The sequence below is a fragment of the Pan troglodytes genome, chromosome 17, assembly GCF_028858775.2.
Source record: "Pan troglodytes isolate AG18354 chromosome 17, NHGRI_mPanTro3-v2.0_pri, whole genome shotgun sequence".
NCBI lineage: Eukaryota > Metazoa > Chordata > Mammalia > Primates > Hominidae > Pan > Pan troglodytes.
In genome coordinates, this window is record NC_072415.2 from 55,664,811 (window position 1) to 55,692,660 (window position 27,850).

The 27,850-nt window shown below is 48.8% G+C and overlaps 1 protein-coding gene across 1 annotated transcript; it reads left to right on the forward strand.

Annotated features, from left to right (window-relative positions):
- Positions 1-27: 27 nt before the first annotated feature.
- On the forward strand, positions 28-27,626 carry SIGLEC15 (sialic acid binding Ig like lectin 15). Its single transcript, XM_063796135.1, has 11 exons — positions 28-84; positions 8,812-8,983; positions 9,937-10,007; positions 10,719-10,905; positions 14,693-14,823; positions 17,989-18,091; positions 21,977-22,036; positions 22,462-22,845; positions 23,747-24,124; positions 25,243-25,273; positions 27,138-27,626. Exons 1-11 carry the CDS (start codon positions 28-30, stop codon positions 27,217-27,219), a joined length of 1,656 nt encoding a protein of 551 aa, XP_063652205.1. The 3' UTR covers positions 27,220-27,626.
- Positions 27,627-27,850: the final 224 nt, after the last annotated feature.

Sequence of the window (27,850 nt, forward strand, 5' to 3'; positions counted from 1 at the left end):
CTTCTGGTGGGCTTACATCAGAGGACAATGACCCTGGGAACTGATTTATTTTCACCCTTCTCAGTGCTGACCATGGCTTCAGAGGTGAGTGCTCTCAGGAGAGCCCTCTGCTGTGTGCTGTAGTGGAAAGGGCTGGAGCTTATAGTTGGGTAGACCTGATAGATGAGATCTGTTACTAGCTGTGTGACTTCAGGCACAGCTACCATTTATTTTATCTGACACTCAGTTTTCTCATCAGTAAAAATGGAGACAACATGCATATTTATGGGACTAAATGAGATCATGTATGTGATATATGCCCACCCAACAGTAAGTCTTAGTAATTGGTCATTGTTTTCTTCTTTCTTTTGGTCCAAAAGTATTTATGACTATGAATGGAGCTGGGTGGAGGGCTTGGAGAACTCACTACAAGTTATTTAAATTTTTTCTCATTAGAAGAATATTACCAAAGTGATATGCACCTTATAGAAAAATAAAAAGACAAAAATATTTGGAAAAAAAAGAATTCAGCAGTTTCCAGATACAAAATTAATGTACACAAATTAGTAGCTCTTCTATACATCAACAGCAACCAAGCAGAGAATCAAATCAAGAACTCAACCCTTTCACAATAGTTGCAAAAAATAAAATAAAATACTTACGAATCTACCTAACCAAGGAGGTGAAAGACCTCTACAAGGAAAACTACAAAACATTGCTGAAAGAAACCATAGATGACACAAACAAATGGAAACACATCCCATGCTCATGCATGGATACAATCAATATTGTGAAAATGACCATACTGCCAAAAGCAATCTACAAATTCAACACAATTCACAATGATACTACCATCATTCTTCACAGAATTAGAAAAAGCAATTCTGAAATTCATATAGAACCAAAAAAGAGCCCGCATAGCCAAAGCAAGACTAAGCAAAAAGAACAAATCTAGAAGCATCACATTACCTGATTTCAAACTATACTATAAGGCCATAGTCACAAAAACAGCATAGTGCTAGCACAGAAATAGGCACATAGACTAATGGAACAGAATAGACAACCCAGAAATAAAGCCAAATACTTACAGCCACCTGATCCCCGACAAAGCAAACAAAAACATAAAGTGGAGAAAGCACACCCTTTTCAACAAATGGTGCTGGGATAACTGGCTAGCCATGTGCAGGAGAATGAAACTGGATCCTCATCTCTCACCTTACACAAAAATCAACTCAAGATGGATTAAGGACTTAAACCTAAGACTTGAAACTATACAAATTCTAGAAGATACCATTGGAAAAACTCGTCCAGACATTGGCTTAGGCAAGAATTTCATGACCAAGAACCCAAAAGTAAATGCAATAAAAAGATAAATAGCTTGGACTTAATTAAACTAAAGAGCTTCAGCAAAAGGTATTGTCAGCAGAGTAAACAGTCAACCCACAGAGTGAGAGAAAATCTTCACAATCTATACATCTGACAAAGGACTAATATCCTGAATCTACAATAAACTCAAACAAATCAGCAAGAAAAAAACAAACAGTCCCATCAAAAAGTGGGCTAGGGACATAAATAGACAATTCTCAAAAGAAGATATACAAATGGCCAAAAAACATGAAAAAATGCTCAACATCACTAATGATCAGGGAAATGCAAATCAAAACCATAATGCGATACCACCTTACTCCTGCAGGAATGGCCATAATAAAAAAATAGTAGATGTTAGCGTGGATGCGGCAAAGAGGGAACACTTCCACACTGCAGGTGGGAATGTAAGTACAGCCACTATGGAAAACAGTGTGGTGATTCCTTAAAGAACTAAAAGTAGAACAACCATTTGAGCTAGCAATCCCACTACTGGGTGTCTACTCAGAGGAAAAGAAGTCATTATACAAAAAAGATACTTGCACACGCATGTTTATAGCAGCACAATTCTTAATTACAAAAACGTGGAACCAATCCAAATGCCCATCAATCAATGAGTGGATAAAGAAACTGTGGTATATATATGGTGGAATACTACTCAGCCATAAAAAAGGAATGAATTAATGGCATTCACAGCAACTTGGATGAGACTGGAGACTATTATTCTAAGTGAAGTAACTCGGGAATGGAAAACCAAACATCTTATGTTCTCACTCATAAGTGGGAGCTAAGCTAAGAGGATGCAAAGGCTTAATAACTACACAATGAATTTTGGAGACTCAGGGGGAATGCGTGGGAAGTGGGTGAGGGATAAAAGGCTACAAATAGGATGCATTGTATACTTCTCAGGTGATGGGTGCACCAAAATCTCACAAATCACCACTAAAGAACCTACTCATGTAACCAAACACCACCTGTTCCCCAATAACCTATGGGAATAAAAAATTGTTTTAAAAAAATGAAAGAATATAAAAATAAAAATGTCTCTCTTTCCTTTTTTAGAAAAATTTCAAAAAAGTTTCTTTCCTTTCTTTTCTCTACCACCACTTCTACTTCTATATTAGTTATTTACTGCTAATTACAAGGACACCAAAACTTAATGGCTTAAATCAACAAACATTTATTTTATAATTCTGTGAGTGAGGAATTCATGAGCAACTTAGCTGAGTGGCTGGGCCCAGGGTCTCTCATGAGGTTGCAGCTAAGATGTCAGCATCTTCAGGGCTGCAATCATCTGAAGGCATGACTGAAGCTGGAGGATCTGCTTCCAAGTTGTTTTATTCATCTGACTATTGGCAGGTGGTCTCAGGCCCTCACTGCTATTGGTGAGAAGGCTCAGTTCTTTAGCACATGGGCCTCTCCACAGTGCTGCTTGAGAGTCCTCATGACATGTCAGCTGGCTTCCTCCAGAGTAACAAAAGAGAGAGCAACAAGGAAGCCACATTGACGTTTATGATATATTTCAGAAGTTACACACTGTCGTTTCTGCCATATTCTATTCATTAGAGGTGAGTCAATAAGGCCAGTCCACAGGAGAATAAAGTTCCATCTTTTGAAGGTAAGAAGGAAGGAGTATACTTGTGTACAAAAACTTAAACTATCACACCTCCCCAGAGACAATAACCTTTCATTGTTTCTTCTGAGTCTTTCTAGAAAGTATGTATGCATACACAAGCTTATAGCCCCTTTTTCTTTTAACATAAGTAAAATCACACTATATAGCCTATTCTATACCTTATTTTTTCCATTCAATATTATCTTGAGAATCTTCCTAAATCAGCACATACATATATGTTCTAATCTTTTTAATAGATTCAAATTATCTAACTATATGGGTATTTAAATACTTGACCAGTCCCTGCTAATGATAATACATGTTGTTTACAGTTGTCTATTATAGCAAAACAATACTGTAAGGAAGATTTTATTTATTTTTTTTGTTTTCCTTTATTTTGGAAGATTTTAATATGCATATCTTTGCCAACCTCTGTGAGAACATCTAGAGAATCAAGTCCTTGGAGTAGAATTGCTGGATAAGGGGATACACACATTTGCAACCTTGATTGATTATGCCTAATTGTTTCTAAAGAGATGACTGGTTGATACATTCACCTGTATTGCTAAGAGTCCCTTTCCCTACTCTTGTCAGGTTTTCATCTATCTTTAAAATGTTTGCCAGTCTGATAGGTGAAACAGGTATTTCATCATCCATTGAATTTGCAATTCTTTAGTTACCATTAAGTACATTTATCAGCCATTTTTATTACTTTTCTGTGAACTATCCTGTATTGTGTGAGTGTGTAAAACAAAAGAAACTAGTCCTTATCTACCATACATGCTGCAAATGTTTTCCCCCACTTCGTCATTTGCCTTTTGACTTTAATTGGGGTTTTTTTGCATAACTTTTTTTTTTTTTTTTTTTTTTTTTTGCGATGGAGTCTTGCTCTGTCACTCAGGCTGGAGTGCAGTGGCATGATCTCGGCTCTCTGCAACCTCTGCCTCCTGGGTTCAAGCGATTCTTGTGCCTCCCCCTCCCGAATAATTTTGGTTACAGGCACCCTGCAGCACACCCAGCTAATTTTCATATTTTTAGTAGGGACGGGGTTTCACCATGTTGGCCAGGCTGGTTTTGAAATGCTGACCACAAATGATCCACCCGCCTTGGCCTCCCAAAGTGTTGAGATTACAGGCGTGAGCCACCGTGCCTGGCCTAAACTTTTAAATAGTCAAGTTTTAAAGCAAAATTTTTAAGAGGTCAAATTTATCAAAACCTTATGGTTTCTGGGATTTTTTCCCCAAACTTAGAAATATCTCCATTTCATGACTCATTTAAATATCACCCATGTTTTCTTCTTGCATGTTTATGGTTTCGATTTTTACCTTTAATTAATTGCTCATCTGGAATATGGATTAAGAATTGAGAAGAACATGTAGCTTTGTTTTTATTCAAATAGTTTTCCCAGTACCAATTATTAAATAATCCACTTCTTTCCAATAATTTGAAATATCTTATGCTATGTTTCCCTCTGCTTGGCAGGCTATTTATAAACTCTCTGTTTCATTGATCTGAAGCGTCCCTTTAAGGGAAATTGTTGAAGTACTGAGAGGAGGAAAAAAGTTCAGCAGCTGAGAAGTTCAAGGCCAGCAAGGAAACACAGCTGGGGAGTGAGAAGGAGTTGGGGTGAGGATTTAGGGAGCACTGGGAATGCAGAAAATATATAGATATCTGAATTATATAATTGTATTTTAAAAAGCAATTGTGTTGCTTCTCAAAACAACTAAACCAACAATGAAGACTTGCCCAGGTCCTCAGAGGATGCACATTAATTAATAGAAGATAGGTGTGTTAATTAGTTCACCAAATGTTTCTAAAATGCTTGAATCAGCCTCTCATAGGTATGTACTTTCCACTACTATCTTCTGTCTAACTCTTGAACTCACGTTGTTTTTTCTGAAATATGTTGTTTTCAGGATGAATCTGAATTGATGTGTATTCCATACAGGTGGGATCCAAAATAAAAAGATCATGCTGCATTTTCCTGATGATTAGTTGAAGACACTGCGAGCCAGGCACTAGGCATCACCCCTTTTTATATCACCCCGTCTTTCTTGTAGCAATACCATAAGGAGGCCATCATCATCCTCATTTTGCACAGGAAATAAAATATGTATTTGCCCAAAGTCATCCTGTTGTTAGTGAGAAAGCTGGGACCCAGTTCCACCCGTCTGGTGCAGAAACTGTGCTCTTGCTAGGACACAATATGGCCTTTCCCATGTGATGGATAGGGTAGAGGAAAAAAACGGCATGGGAAGCTGAAAATAACCGGGTTTTCCAGAGAAGAGAAGGCATGGAGAAGAATGACTATCTCCATCCAGAATGAGCAAGAGGGCATGGCCTCATGGACTCTGATAGAGAATGACTTAGAAAACCCCAAGCATTCTGTCCTTCTTCCCAACCTAAGTGTGATATAAGCTGGTGTTACACTGACCTCACTCAAGTTCCCCATGTCATGTATTAGGAAATGTTCTGCTCTCTGGCAGCCTCTAGGCAGAAACCTGATTTGACCTCCCCGGCTTCCTAACCACCCAAGCCTTGTAGCTGGCCCTGGTTCTGGGGCCCACTGAATTGGAGCATCACCTTACCTGGCTGGGGGCAGGCATGGAGTTGGCAGGTGCTGAGGAATGAGAAATTCAGTTCAGCCTGGATCCCTGCACCCTCCCACTGGAGATTCCCGCAGGCTTCTTCTGCCATTCCTCCTTGCTGCTACACGACCACCTGCTGCTGCTGAGATTGACACCCCTGTTCCACGGACCTGGGCCAGCTGGGGGTTCATCTTCATCAAATCAAACCTGCTTACAAGTGGCAGGTGGCTGAGAGAGGCCCTTAAGCTCCCCAGAAACAATCCTGGTTTCGTGTTCCAACCCTTCCTTACCTTTTCCCCAACACTCACACAAGATTGTCGCATACCCTTGTGCAGGTTATATACCACATGATCTCATGGGGAATATAAATCACAGTGGCTTCTGATTCACATATTCTTACCTGTTTGAGAATTTGTTTGGGAAAGACTCATTACCAAGTCCCTAAACAGTAGTCCTCTGGGACAACGTACATGAGGTATATGAGAGTCAAGAAAAGAACCAATGAAAACCAGGGATCATCTGATAAAGTTCAGAGACTGCTTCCACAGTATTTCACTGTATACATTTGTCAAGTGCAGATAAATAATTTCTACTCTGTTCACTTCCCAGAAATATTATAAGGATAGGATAGACTCATGGATGTGAAAATACATTGCAAAGTAAAAAGCATCAAGGAATGAGAGCGGTTTTCTTGTTGATGACTATCAGCTAAGCCGTATCTATGGAGAATGGACTTTATGTTCTCTGAGAACCTGTAAACATGTGTTTCCTGTGCTCTCTGAAGCACTGTGAGAAATCCATGCATGCACTATAAAGCAGCAATGTGGGGCAGTGCCAAGGATATCTAAAACAAACTAAATTTATCTTACTTATGCAAAGTTGCTATATGTGGAATTATTTTAAAATCAGTAAGATTAGGAATCAAATTAATGAATGAATATATACTAATTTATCACAAGGTGCCTAAGACAAAAAAGAGAAGGCATTTTATATGAGAATATCTAACCTAAATATAAAACCCGAAGCTATAAAACACTAGAAGAAAACATAGGGGAAACACTTCAAGACATACACCTGGGGAAAGATTTAATGAGTAAGACCTCAAAAACACAGGCAACAAAAGCAAAAATAAGCAAGAGAAATTATATCAAGCTAAAAACCTTCTACATAGCAACGGAAGTAATCAGCAGAATGAAAGGACAACCTACAGAATGGGAGTAAATATTTGCAAACTATTCATCCTCTGCAAGGGGTTAATATACAAAATATATAAGGAACTCAAGCATCTCAACAGCAACAAAACAAACAATGCAATTAACAATGGGCAAATGATCTGAACAGATATTTCTCAAAGGAAGACATACAAATGGCCAACAGGTATATGAACAAATGCTTGACGTCACTAATCATGAGGGAAATGCAAATCAAAACCACAATGAGATATCACCTCACCCTTGTTAGAATAGCTATTACCAAAGGGACAAAAAAGTTACATATAGTGAAGCCACTATGGAGAACAATATGGAGGTTCCTCAAAAACTACAAATAGAACTACTATATGATTCAGCAATCCCAGTAGGGGGCATTTATCCAAAGAAATGAAACTCAGTATATGAAAAAGACATCTTCATTCCCATGTTTCTGGCAGCACTATTCACAGACCCAAGATATAGAATCAACCTGGGTGTCCACCATCAGATGAAAGGAGAAAGAATATGTGGTATACACAATGGAATATTATTCAGCCATAAAAAAGAATGAAATCCTGTCATTCGTGGCAACATAGATAGACCTGGAGGACATTAAGTGAAATAAGTCAGAAACAAAAAGTTAAATACTGCATATTCTCACTCGTATGCAGAAGATTAAAAAAAGTTGATCTCATAGAAGTAAAAAGTAGAACAGAGGATACCAGAGTTTGGGAAGGGTAGGGAAAGGAGAGGATAGGGAGAGATTTGTTAAAAGATACAAAATTACAACTAGATAGAAGGAATAAATTCTAGTGTTCTATAGCACTGTAGGATGACCATAGTTAACAAAACTATGATTATATAGTTTCAAATAGCTAGAAGAAGTATATTGAATGTTCCCAAAACAAAGAAATTATAAATGTTTAAGATGATGGATATGCTAATAGCCTTGATGTGGTCACTAGACATTGCATATATCAAAAAATCACTATGTACCCCATAAATATGAACAAATATGTGTTGATTAAAATGTTTTTAATCAAAAACAATTAAAAATTGAAGATTTTTAAAAGAATATCTATTAAATATATCTCTCCTTGAAGAACTTATAATCCAATCAGAGAAAACAGGTTAGCCCAAGAAACAACTGGAAAATAAATCAAGACAGAATATAATCAGGCTGCAAGTGGGGTATACTTTCACTGATGCATTCATGCCTTCCAGGACTATTTATTAGGTACCCTGTATGGTTTGGCCCTGTGCTTGGTGAGGGAGATGTAAAGTCACAGCCACATCCCCAAGTTCCCTAAAGTCTAGAGGAAAGATAGACAAAAATATCAAAGATCCTAGGTCAAGGGATATACCTAGGGGTAGAGGTTTCACAGAGAACTGTGGAAAAACACACAGGTAGGCAGCCAAATGAGACTGGGCTGCCAAGGAAGACTTCCTAGGAGAAATGACCATGGGAATGAGTTTTGAACAACAAGCTAGGAGTTACTGAGATTCAATGGGGTGGGAGTGGTGGTACTCCAGGCAGAAGGAACAGTATGGAAGGTGGATGGGAGTTGCTTTAACAACAAATTTAGGAATTTGAGCTTGATCCTGAGGTTTTAAGGAACCTCTGGAGACACCTGAGATGAGGGTGAGGGGTGCATGATCATATTTTCACTTTAGAAGGTTCACTCTGACAGCCACAGTGTGGAGGTAGTATTGGAAGATCTAAGAGGCAACTTGAGCTTTCCTAGAAGAATTGAGACCCCTTGTCCCTAAATTACTTCTCTCACCAGTTCAATGACACTTGGCATTCCATCGGTAAAGCTGTATTTCCTTAACCCTAATATGCAACTGTGAACCCTTGACCACTGCATCACCGTGGAAGAATGGAGTCATACTCCCGGCAACCCTCGGCCATTTACACTGAGTGTTAGCGAGTTTCAAGTATCTTCCTGAGGATATTATTTTATTTCGTTCTTTTATTATTTTTTTATTCATCTAATTGATTTATCTAATTGCTAGTCTGCACAAAGTCCTGTGATACAGACCAGAAACACGGTTCTCTCCTCCATAATTATAGCCCAGGAAAAGGAGGGTAGGAAGGAAAGGCGATGGAACAGACCAGCAAACAAACGATGACAACACAGCACAGCGCGTGCGAGGAAGGAGGTCTGCACACAAGGAGCAAATGCCCCTGCGTTCTTTCAAATACCTCTCCAGCACCTATGGGATGCCAAGTGGCGCTCTAGGTGGTAAGAATCACATGGCAACTAGTGCTGAGCACCTGAACCTTATGTCTGGGGGAGGAGAGGAACAATAAACAAGAAAACAAATAAGTACATAATGTAATTGCAGGCAGAGATGATACTGAGGACTGAGGGTTAAAAACGAGCTGACCTAGAGGATGAAAAGGGGTTGGGAAGATCACAGGTGCAAAGATGGCTTAGGAACTGTGGTTGGGTGGGGGCAGGTGAAGGAGGGGAGGCACAGACAGTAGACCAGCCTCTGGGCTGGGTCCTGAACCTGAAGGGCTTCCTGTGTCGATCTCCAGTTGGAACTTTTTTATTTTTTTTTGAGACGGAGTTTCGCTCTGTCACCCAGGCTGGAGGGCAGTGGCACAATCTTGGCTCACTGCAAGTTCCGCCTCCTGGCTTCACACCATTCTCCTGCCTCAGCCTCCCGAGTAGCTGGGACTACAGGTGCCCACCACCACACCCAGCTAATATTTTGTATTTTTAGTAGAGACGGGGTTTCACCGTGTTAGCCAAGATGGTCTCGATCTCCTGACCTCATGATCTGCCCGCCTCGGCCTCCCAACATGCTGGGATTACAGGCGTGACAGTTGGAACTTTAAGAAGAGAACAATGAAATGTCATGAAAGGTTTTAAGCAGGGAAGAGAAATTATCAATTTCATTGTTTTCAAAAGTCACTGTGCTTGCAGAGAGTGACCAAGAAGTTGAAGGAGTCCCATGAGAAGGGATACAGCCTGAGCCAAGGCAGGGACGGCCAAAGGAAGGAGGAGGAACAGAACACGGGACTGGCTGTGTGTGGTGAAGAGGAGGTGGTGTCAAGGGGGACTTGCGCATTTCTAGCTCAGCTTTCCTAGAAGGATAATGCTGCCATCCACCGAATCACAGAACCTAGAAGCTGGGGGACAAGAGGAGGCAGAGAGAGTATGGTAAAAGGCTCTGTGGGCCTGTTGAGGTGGAGAAGTCTGCAAGCAGCTGAAGAAACGGGTCTGGCTCTGGGGACTCGCAGCTGAGTTGGAGATGCGGGTTCGAGAGACTAGGAAGACCCCCAAGTGCCAAGGGAAGGGGGCAGAAGGACAGGGAGGTTGCTAGCAGCGGGTGTCAGGTCACTGTCTAAGGGAGAAACTGCTCCACAGTTGGGTCAACCGCTCAAAGAGCAAACATCTGTGTATCTGCGCTCTGCATTCTTGACCAGGCCCAGAGACCCAGCCTAAGCTTTGAGAAGGGAGATAGGAAAGGAGGGAGGGAGGGAGGGAGGAAGGGAAGGAAGGGAGGGAGGGAGGGAGGGAGCGAGGAAGAGAGGGAGGGAGGGAGGAAGAGAGGGATAGAGGGAGGAAGAGAGGGATAGAGGGAGGGAGAGAGGGAGGGAGGGACAAGGAAAGGAAAAAAGGGAGAGGAGAAGGGAGGATGGGATGGAAGAAGGGAGGGAGAAAGGGAGGAAGAGAGGAAGGAAGGAAAGGAAGGTGGGAGAGGAAGGAAGGAAGAGAGGGAGGGAGGGAGGGAGGAAGGAAGGGTGAGCCACATATAAACAGCATATAAACAACACTTTTCTGTGAGGGGATGGCAGCCACAGGAAATGGCCCTGTTTCTTTCCCATCCTCTTTCCTGTTTCCTGTCCTGGAAAATCATCCCAGTGGTTCCCCTCTTGGTTTTCCACATGACTAAACTCCACGAGGCTTGAATGATCAGACCTCGGGCTGCCAGGCTGCCTGTCCCCAGTTCCTCTGGCTTCCGCAGAGCCCACAGGGACCTGCAGATCTGGGCGCCCTGGCCACCGCCTCCCGCCTTCCTTCCCCTACCACGCCTGGGAGGGCCCTCACTGGGGAGGTGGCCGAGAGTGGGTCTGGCCTGGGGTGTTCAGATACTCACAGCATGGAAAAGTCCATCCGGCTGCTGGCCTGCTTGGCATGTGTCCTCCCAACAGGTGAGTGTCTGCTACTCTCTCTGGCCCATGCTCGGGACAGAATAGATGCTGACAGCATCTTAGGTACAGTCTCCCCCGGAAGGCAGGAAGCGGGTGTGCAGAGCCTCCAGGCCTGTGGAGGAGGAAGAGCTGCGTTTGGGGCCTGTGGTGCCAGAAGCCAGTTCAAATCAGTGCTGTGTCTTGGATTTCAGGTGACTTGAGACAGGCACTCCATGTCTCTGGCTTCAGGGTGGCTGCCTATATAAAGGCTACTTGCCCCACCCATTGTTGCGAGGATCCAGAGGACAATAGGCCAGGTACAGAGAGGACATCACAGGCTCTGAACAAGCTTCATGTGCTGCTGTCACCCAAGTGCCGTGTGTTTTGATGGGCACAGCCTGAGGAAGAAGGTGGGGAGAGCATGGGCGTTTGGGGACAGTGTTGATGCATGGGAGGGGGTGATTTCATGTGGGGGATATAGTGAGGGATAGATGCCCTCCCAGCAGGAATCCCAGTGGGTGAGTGGGAACACTGTGGCAGGTTTAAGCAACAATGTCATCAGTCACTTAGCTCGGTGACTTGGTATCCTGGGAACAGTGTTTCAAAAGGCACAGGGACCATCTGCATCAGAATACCTGGGGTTAGGAGAGGGCATTTGCTAAAATGCAGGTTCTTTGGCTCCACCCCAGACCTGCAGAATCAGAGTATCGGGCAGCAAGGCCTAGGAATCTGCATTTTCACCACCTTCTTGGGTGATTCTGACAGTCGATGCATTTGAGGGCACCTGGGATTAATGGCAAAGGCAATCCTCAGAGCACCTCTCTCCAGATCCCAGTCCTTCCCCCATCCCCATCCGAGGACTCAGCATCCGTGCCACTGTATGCTCAGCCATCACAGGCCACACACTGACATCATGGTGTCCTGAGCTGTTAGTCAACATTCCCTGTAAGGGGTCCTGGCTCCATAACTGGATGATAAATTCCCACACCTTAGACCCCTTTGCCCTCTCCTCCGGCGTTGTACTCAGCTCGGGGCTGGTTTGGGCAGTAACAGCAAACCTCTGCACAGCTCTCACCACGTGCTGGGCACTTTAGTAACTCACATAAGCCTCAAAACCCTATGAGAAAGGAACTCTGTTTGTTTGTTTGTTTCTCTTTGGAGACAGAGTCTCACTCTGTCACCCAGGCTGGAGTGCAGTGGCGCCATCTCAGCTCACTGCAAACTCTGCCTCCCAAGTTCAAGTGATTCTTGTGCCTCAGCCTCCCAAGTAGCTGGGATTAAAAGTGTGTGCCACCACGCCCAGCTAATTTTTTAAATTTTTAGTAGAGACAGAATTTTGCCACGTTGTCCAGCCTGGTCTCGAACTCCTGACCTCAAGTGATCAGCCCACCTTGGCCTCCCAAAGTGCTGAGATTACAGGTGTGAGCCACCATGCCCGGCAGAAAAAGGAACTCTTCCCTATGAAACATTCTCTTTTCACAGATGAAGAACATGGGGCCCAGAGGGGCTCAACAAGTGGCAGGGGTGGAGCTGGGATTTGAACCCAGGTGTGTGGGGCTTTTGGCTGGGCCCCCCACTACCCCACCCCACACAGCCATGGACCCTTGGTAGGCACTGACAGGGAAGGAGCTATCTTTTCCCAACTTAGCCATCTTTCTGGGATGATTTAGGGTTGGGCCCCACTGAGACAGTGGCCAGACCCAAGTGGTCAATGGGAGAGGGGTTGAGGGTATGGATGTTGGCAGCAGGGCAGGTCTGAAGCCCACCTCTGCTGTTTGCTGTTTACTGGCTGCATGGCCTTGGGCAGGCTGTCTACCTTTCTTGAGTCCCTGTAAACTGGGGTCCCTGCCACCTTGAAGAGGTGCTGGGGAGATTCATTAGACACTACATCAAAGGCCCCCAGCACAGCTCCTGGCCCTCAGTGGCCGCACAATAAATAATGGCCATGAAACCTTGCCAAAGTCACCCCGTTTCAAGAGAGCCGAGGCTTTGGGGATTTTAGGTTTAGGGTGATTCCTTTTTTTCCTCTCCTGTTACGGGTCAGCTGCTATGAATCAGCAAGAGACAAAGGATTTAGAGGAAGCATGGGCTGTGGAGTCACATGTTCAAAAACAAACGCCAAACCACACACCTGCTCTGTTGAGATTACTTAGTGCAGCCAAGCCACTCGCGTGAGCCGACTCAGCTGCAGAAAGTCGTTTTCTTTACAAACAGCAGCTGCTTCACAGTTAGAACCAGGGTGGTCCAGGCCCCCACTTCCTGACGCTCTTCTGGCTGCTCTTCTTCTGGGAGCCTCTCCTCATGGCTCAGCCAGAAGACATCCAGGCCACGGCCTGGGCAGGAGGCCCGAGGAGCAGGCTCTGCTCCACCACTGTGTGTGCACCAGAGGCTGTGTGAGCAGACGCCTGTGCCAACGCAGGCCTGCCAGTCGTGGTCCCTTCCCTGGCCCAGAACAGCCCCTTGGTGAGAGAAAAGTGGGAAGCATTTGTCCCAGAAAGGCCCCTTCTACTTTCCATGTCCTCCCCTTCATGCAGGAGACCCCCATACTCAACACCCAGTGCCCAGCAGCCCCTAATCTCCCAAGGGCTCCCCACGTAGCCTCCCTGGTCCTCCTCCATCTCCCCCCATATCTGCTTAGGAAGCTAGAGATGCCAGGGAATGTGGGGCAGGGGGAAGAACACTGGTCTGGGAGCTCCAACCACCTGAGTGACCTTGGACAAGCCCTCAGGTGGTCCTCAAGCCTGTGATAGGCAGATATCACAACCACAACCACTGTCATCTTCAGAACCCCTTGTGCCAGGCCTGTGAGAAACAGTTCATTTACTCTTCAGCACAGCCTTGCAAGTGAGGCTCCTGGCCTCTGCAATGGGGATTTGGTGACTGCCGGGGCATCCAGCCTAAATGGGAACCAGAGGCTTCTGAGTGTGCATCCACCTCTCCCGCACCCTCCTGCAGTGGGCAGGGAGCCTGGGCAAAGCCTGGTGTGGAGAGCTATTTACTTCGCTAGTTCTGAACTGCCGCAGAAAAACAAACCCAAATGGCAAGACAAATAGCAGCGGTCACCCAAAGATGCAGGGGTGCTTATTTGGGACACAGGCAAAGGTCAGGACCAGAGGACATGGGCTGGTGTCACAGCCCAGGAGGAAATGGGAGGGTTTAATGAGCCGGGGCGCTTCTCTCCCAGTGGCTGTTGTGAGCAGTTTGCTTGAACTGAGGAAGTCCTATCTGGGGTGGGAAGGGGAGGAGTGAAGGGAGCAGGGACCACTATGGAGGCTGGGCAGGGGGTGGGGGCACCAGCAGAGAGAGGCTACATCGGGACTCTGAAGAGCAGCACCCTGGGGTGGGCACAGGCCCCACAGCAGGGTCAGCCTGTGGCCCTGCCTCTCCATCAGCTCAGGTAAGCAGGGCCACACCCACGCCACAGTCAGCCTGCGGCAGAGGCATGGGTTAAAGGGGAAGCCAGATAACCCTGAAGCAGATAGAGACCAGCTGGCCTTTCACTCACTACTCACACCTCACCCCTTCCCGGGAACCTTCAGGGTCTGGTTTGTGCTGACAGTTGGAATTTCTGCTTCCTCTCCCTCCTCTGCTCTCTGATCTCCACCCCATTCTTGCCCTTTCTCTGCTGATAACCTATCTTGACAACTTGCAAACCCAGAGAAAGATTTGCAGGGAGCAAACCAAGGGGCAGGAGGGGAAGGGCTGAGCTGCAATGAGCCTCAGCTCCACCCACATACCTACAGGTGAGGTCGACAGCCAATGGGAGTGTCTCTCCTTGCCCTCAAAATGCCCTCTCCTGGCCCTCCAGGTGTCACAATGCCGGAAGTGCCACCCCCGGAGCCACACTCCTGGAGCACCCTGTTAGCATGCCCAGGTGCCCTCAAGGAGGGTAGCCCCTCCCAGATTGTTGGGCTCCTCATACTGGCCACTCGTCAGCTGGTAATGTCAGCCATGTGGTGGTGGCAGGGGCACAAAAGATGCCTGAGGGACTCCAGCTCTGAGGGCCACAATGCTGTCCCTCCTGGAGGCGTGGTCTTCCTATGGTGACTGCCCACCTGGTTCCATCCTTCCCTTACCCCCTCAAAATCCGTGTCACATAAAGCCCACCCCAGCAGACCTAATTCTTGTTAAAGTGCCATTCTGTAAGGGCACCCCCTCTGGCCATTATTCCACCATGACTACCACGGGACTCACTTTCCTGTCTGTGACACCCTGGAGAGGGTCTTTAATTCCAGGCATTAGTAAAACATCCACAGAGAGCAAGTGACCCGTGTTCCGCCATGAAACCGACAAGCAGCTCAGCTTTCTCTCTAGTTAACAGAAGCGTGACTACGCCCACAGAAGATCTACACAGAGGTTCCCGTGCAAATTCCTGCTTTGCTTTTTTCCTTACCAAGGAACTGGTGATCTTTGGTCAGCTGTGGCAAAACCAAGGTTTCTGTTTCTGACCCTATCCAATTGCAGCTTCTGCTGGTGTAGGCTCCCCAGCTCTGTTTCTGTCTCCCTGGAGCTCTCTGCCTACCCTGGCAACACAGGTGTGGGGCTTTGGGAGAGTAGGTTCGGCATCAGTCAACTACTCCCTAGTGGGATCATGATTACAATGATGTGAGAGCTAATGCCCGATGCTGCAGCCCCAATCCTTCCTCCTTTAGACTGGTCACTGCAAGGAGGCATGAAGGGAGCTATGGGGGGAATTTCGCTATGAAAGACCATCAAGGCATGGAAGCTACTTTCAAGTCAGTTTTCTGAATACCTAAAAGTCCTTTGATTTATTTTACCTAGATATTTTTCTTTCTTTCTTTCTTTCTTTTTTTTTTTTTTTTTTTTTGAGACGGAGTCTCGCTCTGTCACCCAGGCTGGAGTGCAGTGGCACCATCTCAGCTCACTGCAACCTCCGCCTCCCAGGTTCAAGCGAGTCTCCTGCCTCAGCCTTTCAAGTAGCTGGAACTACAGGCACCCACTGCCATGCCAGGCTAATTTTTTTTTTTTTTTTTTTTTTTGCATTTTTAGTAGAGACAGGGTTTCACCATATTGGCCAGGCTGGTCTTGAATTCCTGACCTTGTGATCTGCCTGCCTCAGCCTCCCAAAATGCTGGGATTACAGGCGTGAGCCACCGCGCTTGGCCAGCTAGACATTTTTCTAAAATGCTTTATGTGCTTTCTTGTCATTTTTATCCAAGTATCATTTTCAGACATAGATTTTTAGAATTTAATGTCACCTTAGTAAACATCTAGAGTTATCAACTCATGGATGAGACTACTGATGCCAGAGAGCTATGGCAACTTGCCTAATGTCCCAAAGTCAGCATCAGAGCTAGGGCTGGAGCCCCAGACAGACCCCTGACACCCACTCTGAGGGGCATGCCACCAAAGCAGAATGCCTCTTGCGGCAGTGAACCCCTCCATGGTGCCTCGGGCCATCTCTCTGTGCACCTGCTACACTCGCCTGCTGCAGTGTTGTGATGGCTCAAAGCCTTCTGGGTTCACTCCTTCTCCAAATAGTCTCTTTGACACTGTACATTTATCATTTCTGCCTAAGCTGTCTTTCCACTATTTTTTACTAAAGTTTTCCTCCCTCATTGAATGTCAACTCTCATTTCTTGCTGCTTTCCAAGAGTCTACAAACAGAAACCACATGCTAGCTTTTCAATTTTCATGTCCCTGGGCTGGGAAACTAACCAAATAAGTGTGTTAGAATTGTGCATAAATTAAAAAACAAATAGTGGCTGAGCAATGGCCAGACTGTCAACCTAACGAGGAGGCTATTAACTGGCACTGCAACTGTATCCCCAGCACCCAGCAGAGTCTCTAGCACATGGTAAACTCTCAATAAATACCTATTGAGTGAACACATGAATGAATAAATGAAGAAATTCCAGGTGAGTTAAGGACAAGGACTGGGCAATTATACTTCAGCTGGTCCAACATGATAAATTGAGCTGCAAATGGTGTAGTGTCCAGGTACCAACATCTTTTTTTTTTTTTTTTTTTGGCAGAGTTTCACTCTTGTTGCCCAGGCTGGAGTACAGTGGGGCAATCTCGGCTCACTGCAGCCTCCGCCTCCCGGGTTCAAGCGGTTCTCCTGCCTCAGCCTCCTGAGTGGTTGGGATTATAGACGTGCACCACCGCACCCAGCTAATTTTTGTGTGTTTAGTAGAGGCGGGGATTGACCACCAGGCTGGTCTTGAATTCCTGACCTCAGGTGATCCACCTGCCTCGGCCTCCCAAAGTGCTGGGATTACAGGTGTGAGCCGCCACGCCCGGCCCAACATCTTAACCCCCTGTGGCATCGCCCAGAGCACTTTCCCACCACCCTCTGTTCACACTCCCTGTGCAGGACTAGTGAGGGAAGGGAACTAACACATATGGAGCATTTGCTGCGTGTGAGGCACTGTGTTCAGTGCTCTACATACGTGGTTTCATTCAATCCTCAATCCTATGTGGAAGGTACTATGTTCGCCATTTTGCAGCAGAGGACCCTGAGACCCGGGATATTATATAACTTGCCCAAAGATCACCCGGTAAGTGAAGGAGCCTAGGACGTGCCAGGCACAGATTGGGTGCTTGATAAAAGTCTGATGAAGAATGGCCAGAGGTGGAATTGCCACCTAGGTCCGGCTGTGCCAAAGCTAGCATGCTTCCCGCCATACCCTATGGCCCACCATTGAGGGAGGGTATTTTGGACAACAGGAAGAATGTGGGTCTCCTGATGACCCCTGAAGGTTGACAGAGATAAAGCAGAGAAATTAGAGACCCTACAGTAAGGGGCCATGATTCCAGTTCAGGAATCCTCCCTCCCCTGTCTTAGCAGACAGGCATAAGCTGCCAGAGGGAATTGTAAATGTCACAGGATGCTGGGGAGCTTGTATTCTAGCCAAAGCAAGCGCATTTTTTTCCCTGGGCAAATCCTGCTGAGTCCTTCCCACCCTCACCCTGAGTCCTCTGGGCAGCCTTATCCAAAGGTCTCTTTGTAAGCGGGAGTCCAAGTGCCCGCTTCTTTGAATCCCATTCAGCAGGTAAACAGGAAGCACAAATCTCTTCCTAATGGCAGCCAAGATCGTAACCCTTGGTGAAAGAGCCTCTGTGTTCCCATTCTGCTCCTAGAGCAAAGCCCACCCAGGGAGGGAGGGGCCCAGACCTGCCATTTGCAGCACACTTCAGGACATTTTCAAAATTGGCTCTTGTCCTTGGGCACTGGAGCATACAGGTAAAGGTAAAAATCCTTTGAACAAAGGAGGCAAAACTACCCAGGGTTAAGCCTTGGCTCTGTGACTTCACCAAGTTGCTGTGGTTCTGCAAACCCCAGTTTCCCCTTCTCTAAGAGGGAGCTAATGATAGCACCTGATGGGGTTGTTGTGCATTTTACTTTTATTTATTTTATTATTATTATTATTTGAGGCAGAGTCTCACTCTGTTGCCCAGGCTGGAGTACAGTGGTGCAGTCTCAGCTCACTGCAACCTCTGCCACCTGGGCTCAAGCAATCTCATGCTTCAGCCTCCTGCATAGGGATTACAGGTGACCATCACCATGCCTCACTTATTTTTGTATTTTTAGTAGAGACGGGGTTTTACCATGTTAGCCAGGCTGGTCTGGAACTCCTGACCTCAACTGATCTGCCCACCTTGGCCTCCCAAAGTGCTGGAATTACAGGCAGGAGCCACCATGCCCGGCCTCTTGTGCATTTTAAATGAGATGAGGATATCATTGAGAATTATATCCTGACGTACAGATTTAATGCAAACCAAGCAAATTCTCAAAAAGAGTTTACTGCTGTCATTATTGTTGCTGTTGCTGTTAGTTCATAAACTAAAATTTCTATAAAAGGGCAAAGACCAAGATATAGATACATAGGACCGAATATGAGGGAAAAGGTGGGGAACCATCCAGATTCATTAGAGTGCTGTAGTAATGAAGCACATGACATGCTGTATTGATACAGAGGTGAACAAATTAACCAAGATAAGTAAAGGAAATATGGAAAAAACCCCATGAATCCATGGAAACATGACACATGACAGAGTATTGTTTTTAATGAGATGAGGACTCCGCAGAGCACTGTGTGCTCTGGCCTCATTACGCCTTCATGCCTGACAACCTCTATGCTGATTGATGTCCATGCCTTGTGGCTTTGCTCTGCTGTTCCCTTTGCCTAGAATGCTACCTCAAGGCTTCGTGCAGTCCCCTCCCTTTCTCAAGGCTCTGCTGAAGTGACATCGCCTCTTTCAAGGGTTCTCCAATCCCTGCCTGCCTAATACACCCCTGCTCTAACCACCCCTACCCTCTCCTGTCAGCCTGGACACCCACCCTTCTGTCCTCACATAGCAAATCAATCCAATGTCAGTGACTGAGAGGCAGGTACCATGCTGGGCAACAGCAACACAAATAGAACCAGATAGATGTGGTCCCTGCCCTGCCAGATCTTCTGAGTGTCTGGACAAGACACACAGTTCAAAGGCAATGCTCATACTGAGGAAGTACCTATGCCAGCTCTGAGGCACAGGGGAGGGAGGCCAGCCCTAGGCTTGGGGCTCAGGGAAGCCCCCTGCTGTAGGAAAGACTCAGTGGAACCCTGAGGATGAAGAGGAGGAGCTGGTGAGTGACATGGCCAGAAGCCATATTCAGACAGAAGGGATATGGTTCATGCCCATCTTTACGGCATCTGGCAGACTGTAGTGTAATTATGTGCCTACAAATCTGTCTCCTTTTCTAAGCTGCAAGCCCCAGCAGGCTGATAAGATATCCTGTCCACCTTTGTCACCACAGCTCGTACCCCAGTGCCTGGCATAAACTGGGGAAGTGTCCAATACATGTTTGCTGAATTGATGAATGCACGATAGCAAATAATATGTGGGGAATCTGTGCCTGGCTCTGTGATGCCTGCAAGATGCAAGAGGTCAGAGGAGGCTGAGGTCACAGAAAGTGAGAAATAGCAGGGAAACTAAGGCTGGGGCTCAACCTCAAGATTGGAGAGATGCTTTCTGCAGCTAGAAGTACTGACTGAACCAGCCAATCCTTCAGACAGGGTTTCTCAAATTTGGAGCAAGGTTCTTTGATGATTAACTGAACAAACAAGCTCTTTCTAGAGATAAAATGTTAGGTCCTCCACTCGGGTTCAAAAATGTAATTACATTTGTCCAGAAAAAAAAAAGGAGATTAGGCTTAAAAGCAGGTTGTATGAAAAAAAAGAACTTGTAGTTTTGAGGCAGGAAAATAGTACAGGGAAGTGAAGGGGCAGGTGAACACAAAGCAAGAGAAGAAGCAGAAGTTGAGCAGCCAAAACAAAAGGGAGATAAGCAAGTAAGAGACCCCATGGCCGGCAAGATCCAGACCAGATCAGTAAAGGTAAGCTTCTCAGAGATGGGCATGTGCATTAGAGAGAAAAAGTATACTTAAAATGACCCTGTATGGTAATTAGCTATTTAAGGTTCATGCATATGGACTGCATCTCATGCATGTACTTAAAATTATGGGATGGAGGCAACGCACAAGCACACAAGGGCCAAAGTAGCTAAGCAGTCTATCAATCAAAAGGCAGATGCTGGCTAGAGATTAGGCAGCTCAGGAAGAGAAGAGAAAAAATAAAATAAAAGGCCATGAAACGTAACAAACTGGTGCTGATCTCATTTCGTAGAGGTCAGTCACTCTCCCACTCCAAGGGTGTGATACTGTACTTCATACACTCTTGATGCTTTGCTTTGCTATTTCTGTCACGTCCAATTGTTTGTGGCACCAAGAACCTGGAACTGAACCATCCAGTAACACTTTTACTTGATGGCAAGCTGGGCATGATCACAGTGGGACTTTTTCCAGGCACAGCTCCCACAGCCCAGGGCAGCACTGTGGGACTCACGGCACTGCAGGTCCAGCACACCTAGAGCACACACCTGGAGCCCCCAGGCTCAGGACACTACAATGAAGGAAGAGGACAGTGAGGATGAGGAAGGCCAGGAAAGGGACTGGGATTTTTCCACCAGAAAAGAGAAGGCTCAATGGGTCCAGGATAGTCATGACAAGACCCTGCACGGGGCCATCATGGGAAAGCGATGGGCACACACCAGAGAACAATGGTGGTCCTGTGGGCGGCCGGAGATTTTGGTTCTGTGCAGAAGGAATGTCCCGACCTGTGATTATTCATAGATGGATGGTCCCCATGGAGGATGGTCTGCCAGCGATGGGTTAGGGCTGAGAAGACTCCTGCCCAAGGAGCAAATTGGGCTAAATTACCTCAAAAAGCAAAGAGCACTGGGCTTGGGGTCAGAAAAGTCATATTTCTCCCATCTTCAACCTGTGTGACTCTGAGCCTTCATTTTCTCACCTTTAATAATATCTGCCCTGCCTGTCTCCACTGGGTGCTTTGAGGGTCACATGACATGGTATCTATGAAAGCACTGTGTAAACTGCAAAGCCCTTTGGAACTACAAGAGCTGCCGTATTATTTCCTCTAAAGATCCTTTTGTGAACTGCACCCCGGGGCACCGGCTGGGCAGGCTTAGAAGCCTGCCCTCTCCTTGGGAGGCACCACCCCTGGCCTTATCCTCTGAGGCGCGCTCCCCTCTCCCACAAAGCAGCACACATAGGCAACCACACACACCCTGCAGTTCACCAGCCCTCTGTGAGCTGGAGGCAGAGCTCTGCTTCCAGACCCTGGCTCAACCACACATCCATGGTTCACAAGGTGGGGAATGGGGAAACTGTCCAGAGGTGCTTGCACAGAGCAAGGAGGCAGTGAAACAGCCCACTTCTCTGGTCTCTCAGCTCCCTCCCTGCCCGGGCACTAGGGAAGCCAGTCAGGGCACAGTCCACTTGGGTATACCTGAATTCTAGAGGAATCTCATGCACCAACTCAACGCATTAGCTTCCAAACACACTGCCCCCTCGCAGGGGCTGTTTCCTCTCTGTAAGTGGAAGTGCTGGTGTCCTCGGAGAAGCCCCAAAGTTCCCAGCCTCTAGTGCACTAGAATGCAGGCTGTAGAGTGAGGCGATCCTGTACGCTGGCTTGGCCTCATGCTGGCAGTGTGACTTCAGTTACTCAACTTCTCTGAGCCTCAGTTTATTCACGTGTAACCCGGGGATAACTGTGTTTATCTGTAGGCTCATTTGTGAGAACTAAAATAGATACTACGGAGAACTTGCTCAACACAGAGGTGCACAGTAAGTGCTTTTATTATTATCACCATCTCGGGGATCTTGGGAGTCTGTTTTAACCACGAGATCCCAGGGTTTTTCCACAGGGCAGGTTTTGATGGGGAAAAACTAAGGGTAAGAATATGGGGTCAAGGGGCCTGCAGGTGAATTAGGAAACGAAGAGGTGAATAGTCCCAGGGAAGAGCCGCGGGAACCCAGGCACCTCCCAAGTCGAGGGAGTGCAGGCCCTGGGGGTGCAGGCACCAGGAATTGCCCCTCAAGTCACAAGGTGGGGTTCCGGCTCCCCTGGAAGTGGGGGACGATCCCTGAGTCCTGGGGTTTCCAGGCTAGGGGTTGGGGGAGCGTTTCCTGGGTCGTGGGGTTTCCAGGCCCCGGGTGCGGGCGCCTCGACCCCAGGGCCCCGAGCCTGACGCAGCCCGCCCCGCCCTCAGGCTCGCCAGCGCAGCGCTGGTCCATGCAGGTGCCAGCCGAGGTGAGCGCGGCGGCAGGCGACGCGGCAGTGCTGCCCTGCACCTTCACGCACCCGCACCGCCACTACGACGGGCCGCTGACGGCCATCTGGCGCGCGGGCGAGCCCTATGCGGGCCCGCAGGTGTTCCGCTGCGCTGCGGCGCGGGGCAGCGAGCTCTGCCAGACGGCGCTGAGCCTGCACGGCCGCTTCCGGCTGCTGGGCAACCCGCGCCGCAACGACCTCTCGCTGCGCGTCGAGCGCCTCGCCCTGGCTGACGACCGCCGCTACTTCTGCCGCGTCGAGTTCGCCGGCGACGTCCATGACCGCTACGAGAGCCGCCACGGCGTCCGGCTGCACGTGACCGGTGAGGCGGCGCGGGAGCGGGTCCCCGGCCTCCCTTCCCGCCCTCCCGCCTGCCCCGCCTGCCCCGCCCCAAGGGCTACGTGGGTGCCAGGCGCTGTGCTGAGCCAGGAAGGGCAACGAGACCCAGCCCTCTCCTCTACCCCAGGGATCTCACACCTGGGGGTAGTTTAGGACCACCTGGGAGCTTGACACAAATGCAGAATCCAGGTGCCAGGAAGGGCTGAGGTGGGCCCGGGAATAGGCATTGCCGTGACTCTCGTAGAGTGACTGTCCCCAGTGGCTCTCAGACGAAGAGGCGAGAAAGACAAGTGAATGGCAATCCTAAATATGCCAAGAGGTGCAATGTGGTGTGTGCTACCAGCCCGGAAAGACACTCGCAGCCCCTCTACCCAGGGGTGCACAGACAGCCCACCAAGTAGTGCCTAGCACTTTACCAGACCCTGATATACAAAGATGCCTGAACCAGGGTCCCGTCCCTAGAGCAGTGGCTCTCCACTCTAGCCCCCACCCTGCTCTGCGACAATAATGGCCACTTAGCATTTGCTAGGGAGCCAGGACCTAGTCCAAGCACCCACAAGCATGAATTTGCCAAATCGTTTCAGCAACCTCTTAAGGCAACTGCTATCACGATCCTCACTTTACACATGGAGAAGCAGACGCAGAGATGATAGAATCTTTCGCCCAAGGCCACATCTGTATTGGGACGGGGGCAGACTGGCACCCAAGTGCCCATTCCTCCCTTCTGACCAGCCCCCACCCCTCCGGCTCTGGCGTCCAAAGGGCTAAGGGGAGGAGTGCCCTTGCCTTTGCCCGCCGCTCGCCCACTGCAACCCGCTTTCTCACCCTACCCCTACCCCGCCTTGATCGCGGCTGGTGACAGTCACCCGCCTTCTCCCCTGCAGCCGCGCCGCGGATCGTCAACATTTCGGTGCTGCCCAGTGCGGCTCACGCCTTCCGCGCGCTCTGCACTGCCGAAGGGGAGCCGCCGCCCGCCCTCGCCTGGTCCGGCCCGGCCCTGGGCAACAGCTTGGCCGCCGTGCGGAGCCCGGGTGAGGGTCACGGCCACCTAGTGACCGCCGAACTGCCCGCACTGACCCATGACGGCCGCTACACGTGTACGGCCGCCAACAGCCTGGGCCGCTCCGAGGCCAGCGTCTACCTGTTCCGCTTCCATGGCGCCAGCGGGGCCTCGACGGTCGCCCTCCTGCTCGGCGCTCTCGGCCTCAAGGCGCTGCTGCTGCTCGGGGTCCTGGCCGCCCGCGCCGCCCGCCGCCGCCCAGGTGGGTGCGCCCCAGACACGGGTGGCCGCGAGGGGCCGGGCCGGCGCTCTCTGCTCTTAGATAAGACCACCTGGCTGACCCCCTGGCACTGCCAGAATGTCGGTTTTTTTGCCCTATGCATCGTGGCGCTTTCCTCTCTTTGCATGAAGCCCAGCAGGTGTAACCAGCACGAAAAAATCCCATTTTGCAATAAGGAAGCTGAGGCTCAGAGAGGTTAAGTAACCTGCCTTTTGATAGCAGCGCAGAGATATAGAGACCCAGACCCGGTTAACTCTAGAGCCGCCCCTTTGCTACCACCCGGTAAACGATTCCTCTGGAGGGGCTCTGACTACGGACCTTCCTAAATAGCACCGTTCCTGAGGACCTACTATGTGCTGTGTGGGTGCTAGGAATACACTGATGAATATGGCATGGTCCCCTGCCCTGCAGTGCGTGCTGAGCGGTAGACAGATCATTGCAATGTGCTATGAGAAGGGCTCTCCTCAACCCTACCTCTGCAGAAGCCAGAGGAAGGTATGCCTCCCTCTGGTGGGGCGTCTGGAGAAGGCTTCACACAAGCCGTGCTGGGAGAGCTAAATAAAAATATGTAAGTAGGCATGAGCTAGGAAAACAAGGAGAAACGCTCTTCCTAGCAGAGATCATGGTGGATTGACTAACAGGGTGTCCTGAGATTGCCACTACTGCTGTCTCTGATCTGGATCAGAAATCTGCCCTGTGCCCCAGAGAGGGAGGGAGCTTCTTGGAGCCCTTCAGAACCCCCAGGTCCATAACACTAGGCTCACACTCTAGTGAGGAGATCAGACTTTGTCACAGTGGCCCTGGCTGCTGCTGTGGCCACAATGGCTTTCTTGCCCGTTTCTTGGAACTCATCAAGTGTTTTGTGCTCAGGGTGCTCAGAAGAACGGACTTTTTACTGGATTGCTCCTCAGTCCACCCCTCTCCTCACTAACTCCCCAGCAGGATTCCATGGCACAGCTTCACACCCTGCTAGTCTGCTGTTTGCTTCAAAAACAGTGGTTTCCTCGAGACCCCTTCCACATGGCATGGGTGGGGGTGGGCGCACAGGCTGCAGACTGCAGTGGAGATTCATGCCTGCTCTCTTGCTGTCCCTCCCACAGAGCATCTGGACACCCCGGACACCCCACCACGGTAAGTGAGCTCCCCACCTCCACCCTACCCTACCCCACCCACCTAGTCCTCATCACCCAGGGGGTCCAGGCAGGAGAAGGAATAAATGGCAAAGGGCTGGGGCTGGGGTCCTACTTTGACCAGGGGCTGGGCCTTCCTTGCAGCCCACCAAGGCACCCCTCTTGCAGCCTGACAAGGTCTTCCCTGGACAGTCCAAGCCTCGCTGACCTGCTCCTCCCCCACAACTCCAGGCTGTGTTTCTTCCTGTAGTTTCCCCTCCACATTCTTGAACAGGCAGATTCATACAAAAACCACATTGGGGACACTCATCCCCGTTCCCCCCTGGCACTCTGCTGAAGGCTTTGCAAACAAAATCTCTAGAGGTTCTGAGAGCCTAGGTGAGGGGCCCAGGGACCCCTAGGAAATCACTGACTCCTGGGTCATACTCTCCTCTTCTGCGGCATCCACCCATGTGAAGGCTGGTGTTGAAGGAGAAAGAACTCAATTCATAGACCCTGTACAGGCTGGGCCTGATCCTGGCAGAGGGTAGGAGTGGGAGGAGGAGCCTAGGCACTCCCATAACTCCACCCACCTGTGCCCTGAAGGCTGGAGGTGCCACACTGCTGGTGGCCCCACTCGTCAGCTGCCTGCCGATCTCTCCACAGTCCCACAACCTGTCCTGTGTCCCTGTTTGCTGATTTACTGTCGCACCAACGCCCCTGAATCTGAAAGCCGACCATTGTTCAGTCATTTAACAAATACTTATTGAGTACCTACTGCGTACCAGGCACTGGTACTAAAGACACAGCAAGATCCCTGACCTCACAGAACTCATATCCTATTGTGGAGAATTTTAATAAATATGGAAACACGCCACCTGACATCGTAAAGTAAGAGCTGTGAAGGAAATGGACACGTGATGCAGCAGATTCCCTGGGGAGGGGGCCCGCTGCTGGGCTGAGGCTGCTTTAGATCAAGTTCTCTTGGAGGACATCACATTGAGGGGACCTGAGGATGGAGGCTGGGGCCTGGGCAGGTACGAGCGGTGGAGTTCCAGAGAGCAAGCCCCACTAGAGTGTGGACGTAAGACAGGGACAGTAGGGGCAGCCCGGGAGAGGAAAAGGCAAGTAGAAAGACTCAGGTGAGGCCCAGAAAGGAGGCAGGCATTTCTGGAGGGTGGACAGGAGGAAGGCAGGAAAGGCGTGGGGGTTATTGTGGGTGCAATGGGAAGTCACTGAATGGTTTTAAGTAGACGCGTGGCTCCATCAGAACAAGTTGGCCCAGGAGACTTGGGTGCAGGCCGTTGGCAAGGCAGAGGCTGGCTTGGCTGTTTAGACGAAGGTGCAGGGGTGGTGGTGGGGAGGTGGGTAGACGGAGGCAGGGCTTGCCCAAGAGCCCAGTGGGCAGCACACAGTGTGGGAGGGAGCCAGGCTGCCGGGGTTGGGAGCCTGAGTCCTGGGTCCCACTTCCTGAGATAAAGACAAGAGGAGAAGAGAGTGGGGCGGGTGTGAGGGTCATGTGTAGCACAGTGGACATTGAGATTTGAGATTCCCACTGAGATGTCCTAGGGGAAGTCAGGAAAGCAGTTGGGGACCAGGAGGCCAGGCCGGAGATTCCGATTTGTAGGTCAGGGACATGGAGCCAGTCTTGAGGCCTCAGACAGAGATAGTGACTCTATGGTCTGGGCTGCCCTGGCCTTTGGGGGCCCCTCCCTATTCCTGACTCTGCCCAGCCTCCGATGCCATTCATCTCTGAGCCCTGCCAGTTCCAGCTGCACTGCTCCCTAGAATGTCTCCTCTTCTTGGCCCACTGCTGGCATATAGTTTGGGCAGTTGGGGACCTCCCACCTGTCTTGGGTGGTCATTCAACTTTCTCCTGTCCACAGGTCCCAGGCCCAGGAGTCCAATTATGAAAATTTGAGCCAGATGAACCCCCGGAGCTCACCAGCCACCATGTGCTCACCGTGAGGAGTCCCTCAGCCACCAACATCCATTTCAGCACTGTAAAGAATAAAGGCCAGTGCGAGGCTTGGCTGGTACAGCCAGTCCTGGTTCTCGGGCACCTTGGCAGCCCCCAGATGGGTGACTCCTCCCCCGCTCGAGGTCAAGACCCTGCTCAAGGAGGCTCATCTGGCCTCCTATGTGGACAACCATTTCGGAGCTCCCTGATATTTTTGCCAGCATTTCGTAAATGTGCATATGTCTCTGTGTGTGTGTGTGTGTGTGTGTGTGTGTGTGTGTGTGAGAGAGAGAGAGAGAGAGAGAGAGAGTACATGCATTAGCTTGAGCGTGAAACTTCCAGAAATGTTCCCTTGCCCTTTCTTACCTAGAACACCTGCTATAGTAAAGCAGATAGGAAACTGTTTACAGGGACTGGAGGCCCAGTCTTGTCCTCCTCTGTCACCGACTTGCTGTGTGGACCTGGGACACTCTCTTCACTTCTCTGGGTCTCAATTCATTTACTGTTGAACACGGACAATCATATTCTTCCCTCCTGGCTGGGAGGACTACAAAGATGTGAGGAAATAATAGATATGAAGGGGCTTTGGAAAGTACAAAGCCATCTTCTTGTGAGGGGCATGACAGGACCCTCTTTGCA

Coding starts and splice junctions, on each gene's coding strand:
- SIGLEC15 (XM_063796135.1), top strand. CDS start 28: ATGACCCTGGGAACTGATTTATTTTCACCCTTCTCAGTGCTGACCATG. Junction 85..8,811: donor TGCTGACCATGGCTTCAGAG/GTGAGTGCTCTC, acceptor CCATAATTATAG/CCCAGGAAAAGGAGGGTAGG. Junction 10,008..10,718: donor CAGCTGAGTTGGAGATGCGG/GTTCGAGAGACT, acceptor TGGCTTCCGCAG/AGCCCACAGGGACCTGCAGA.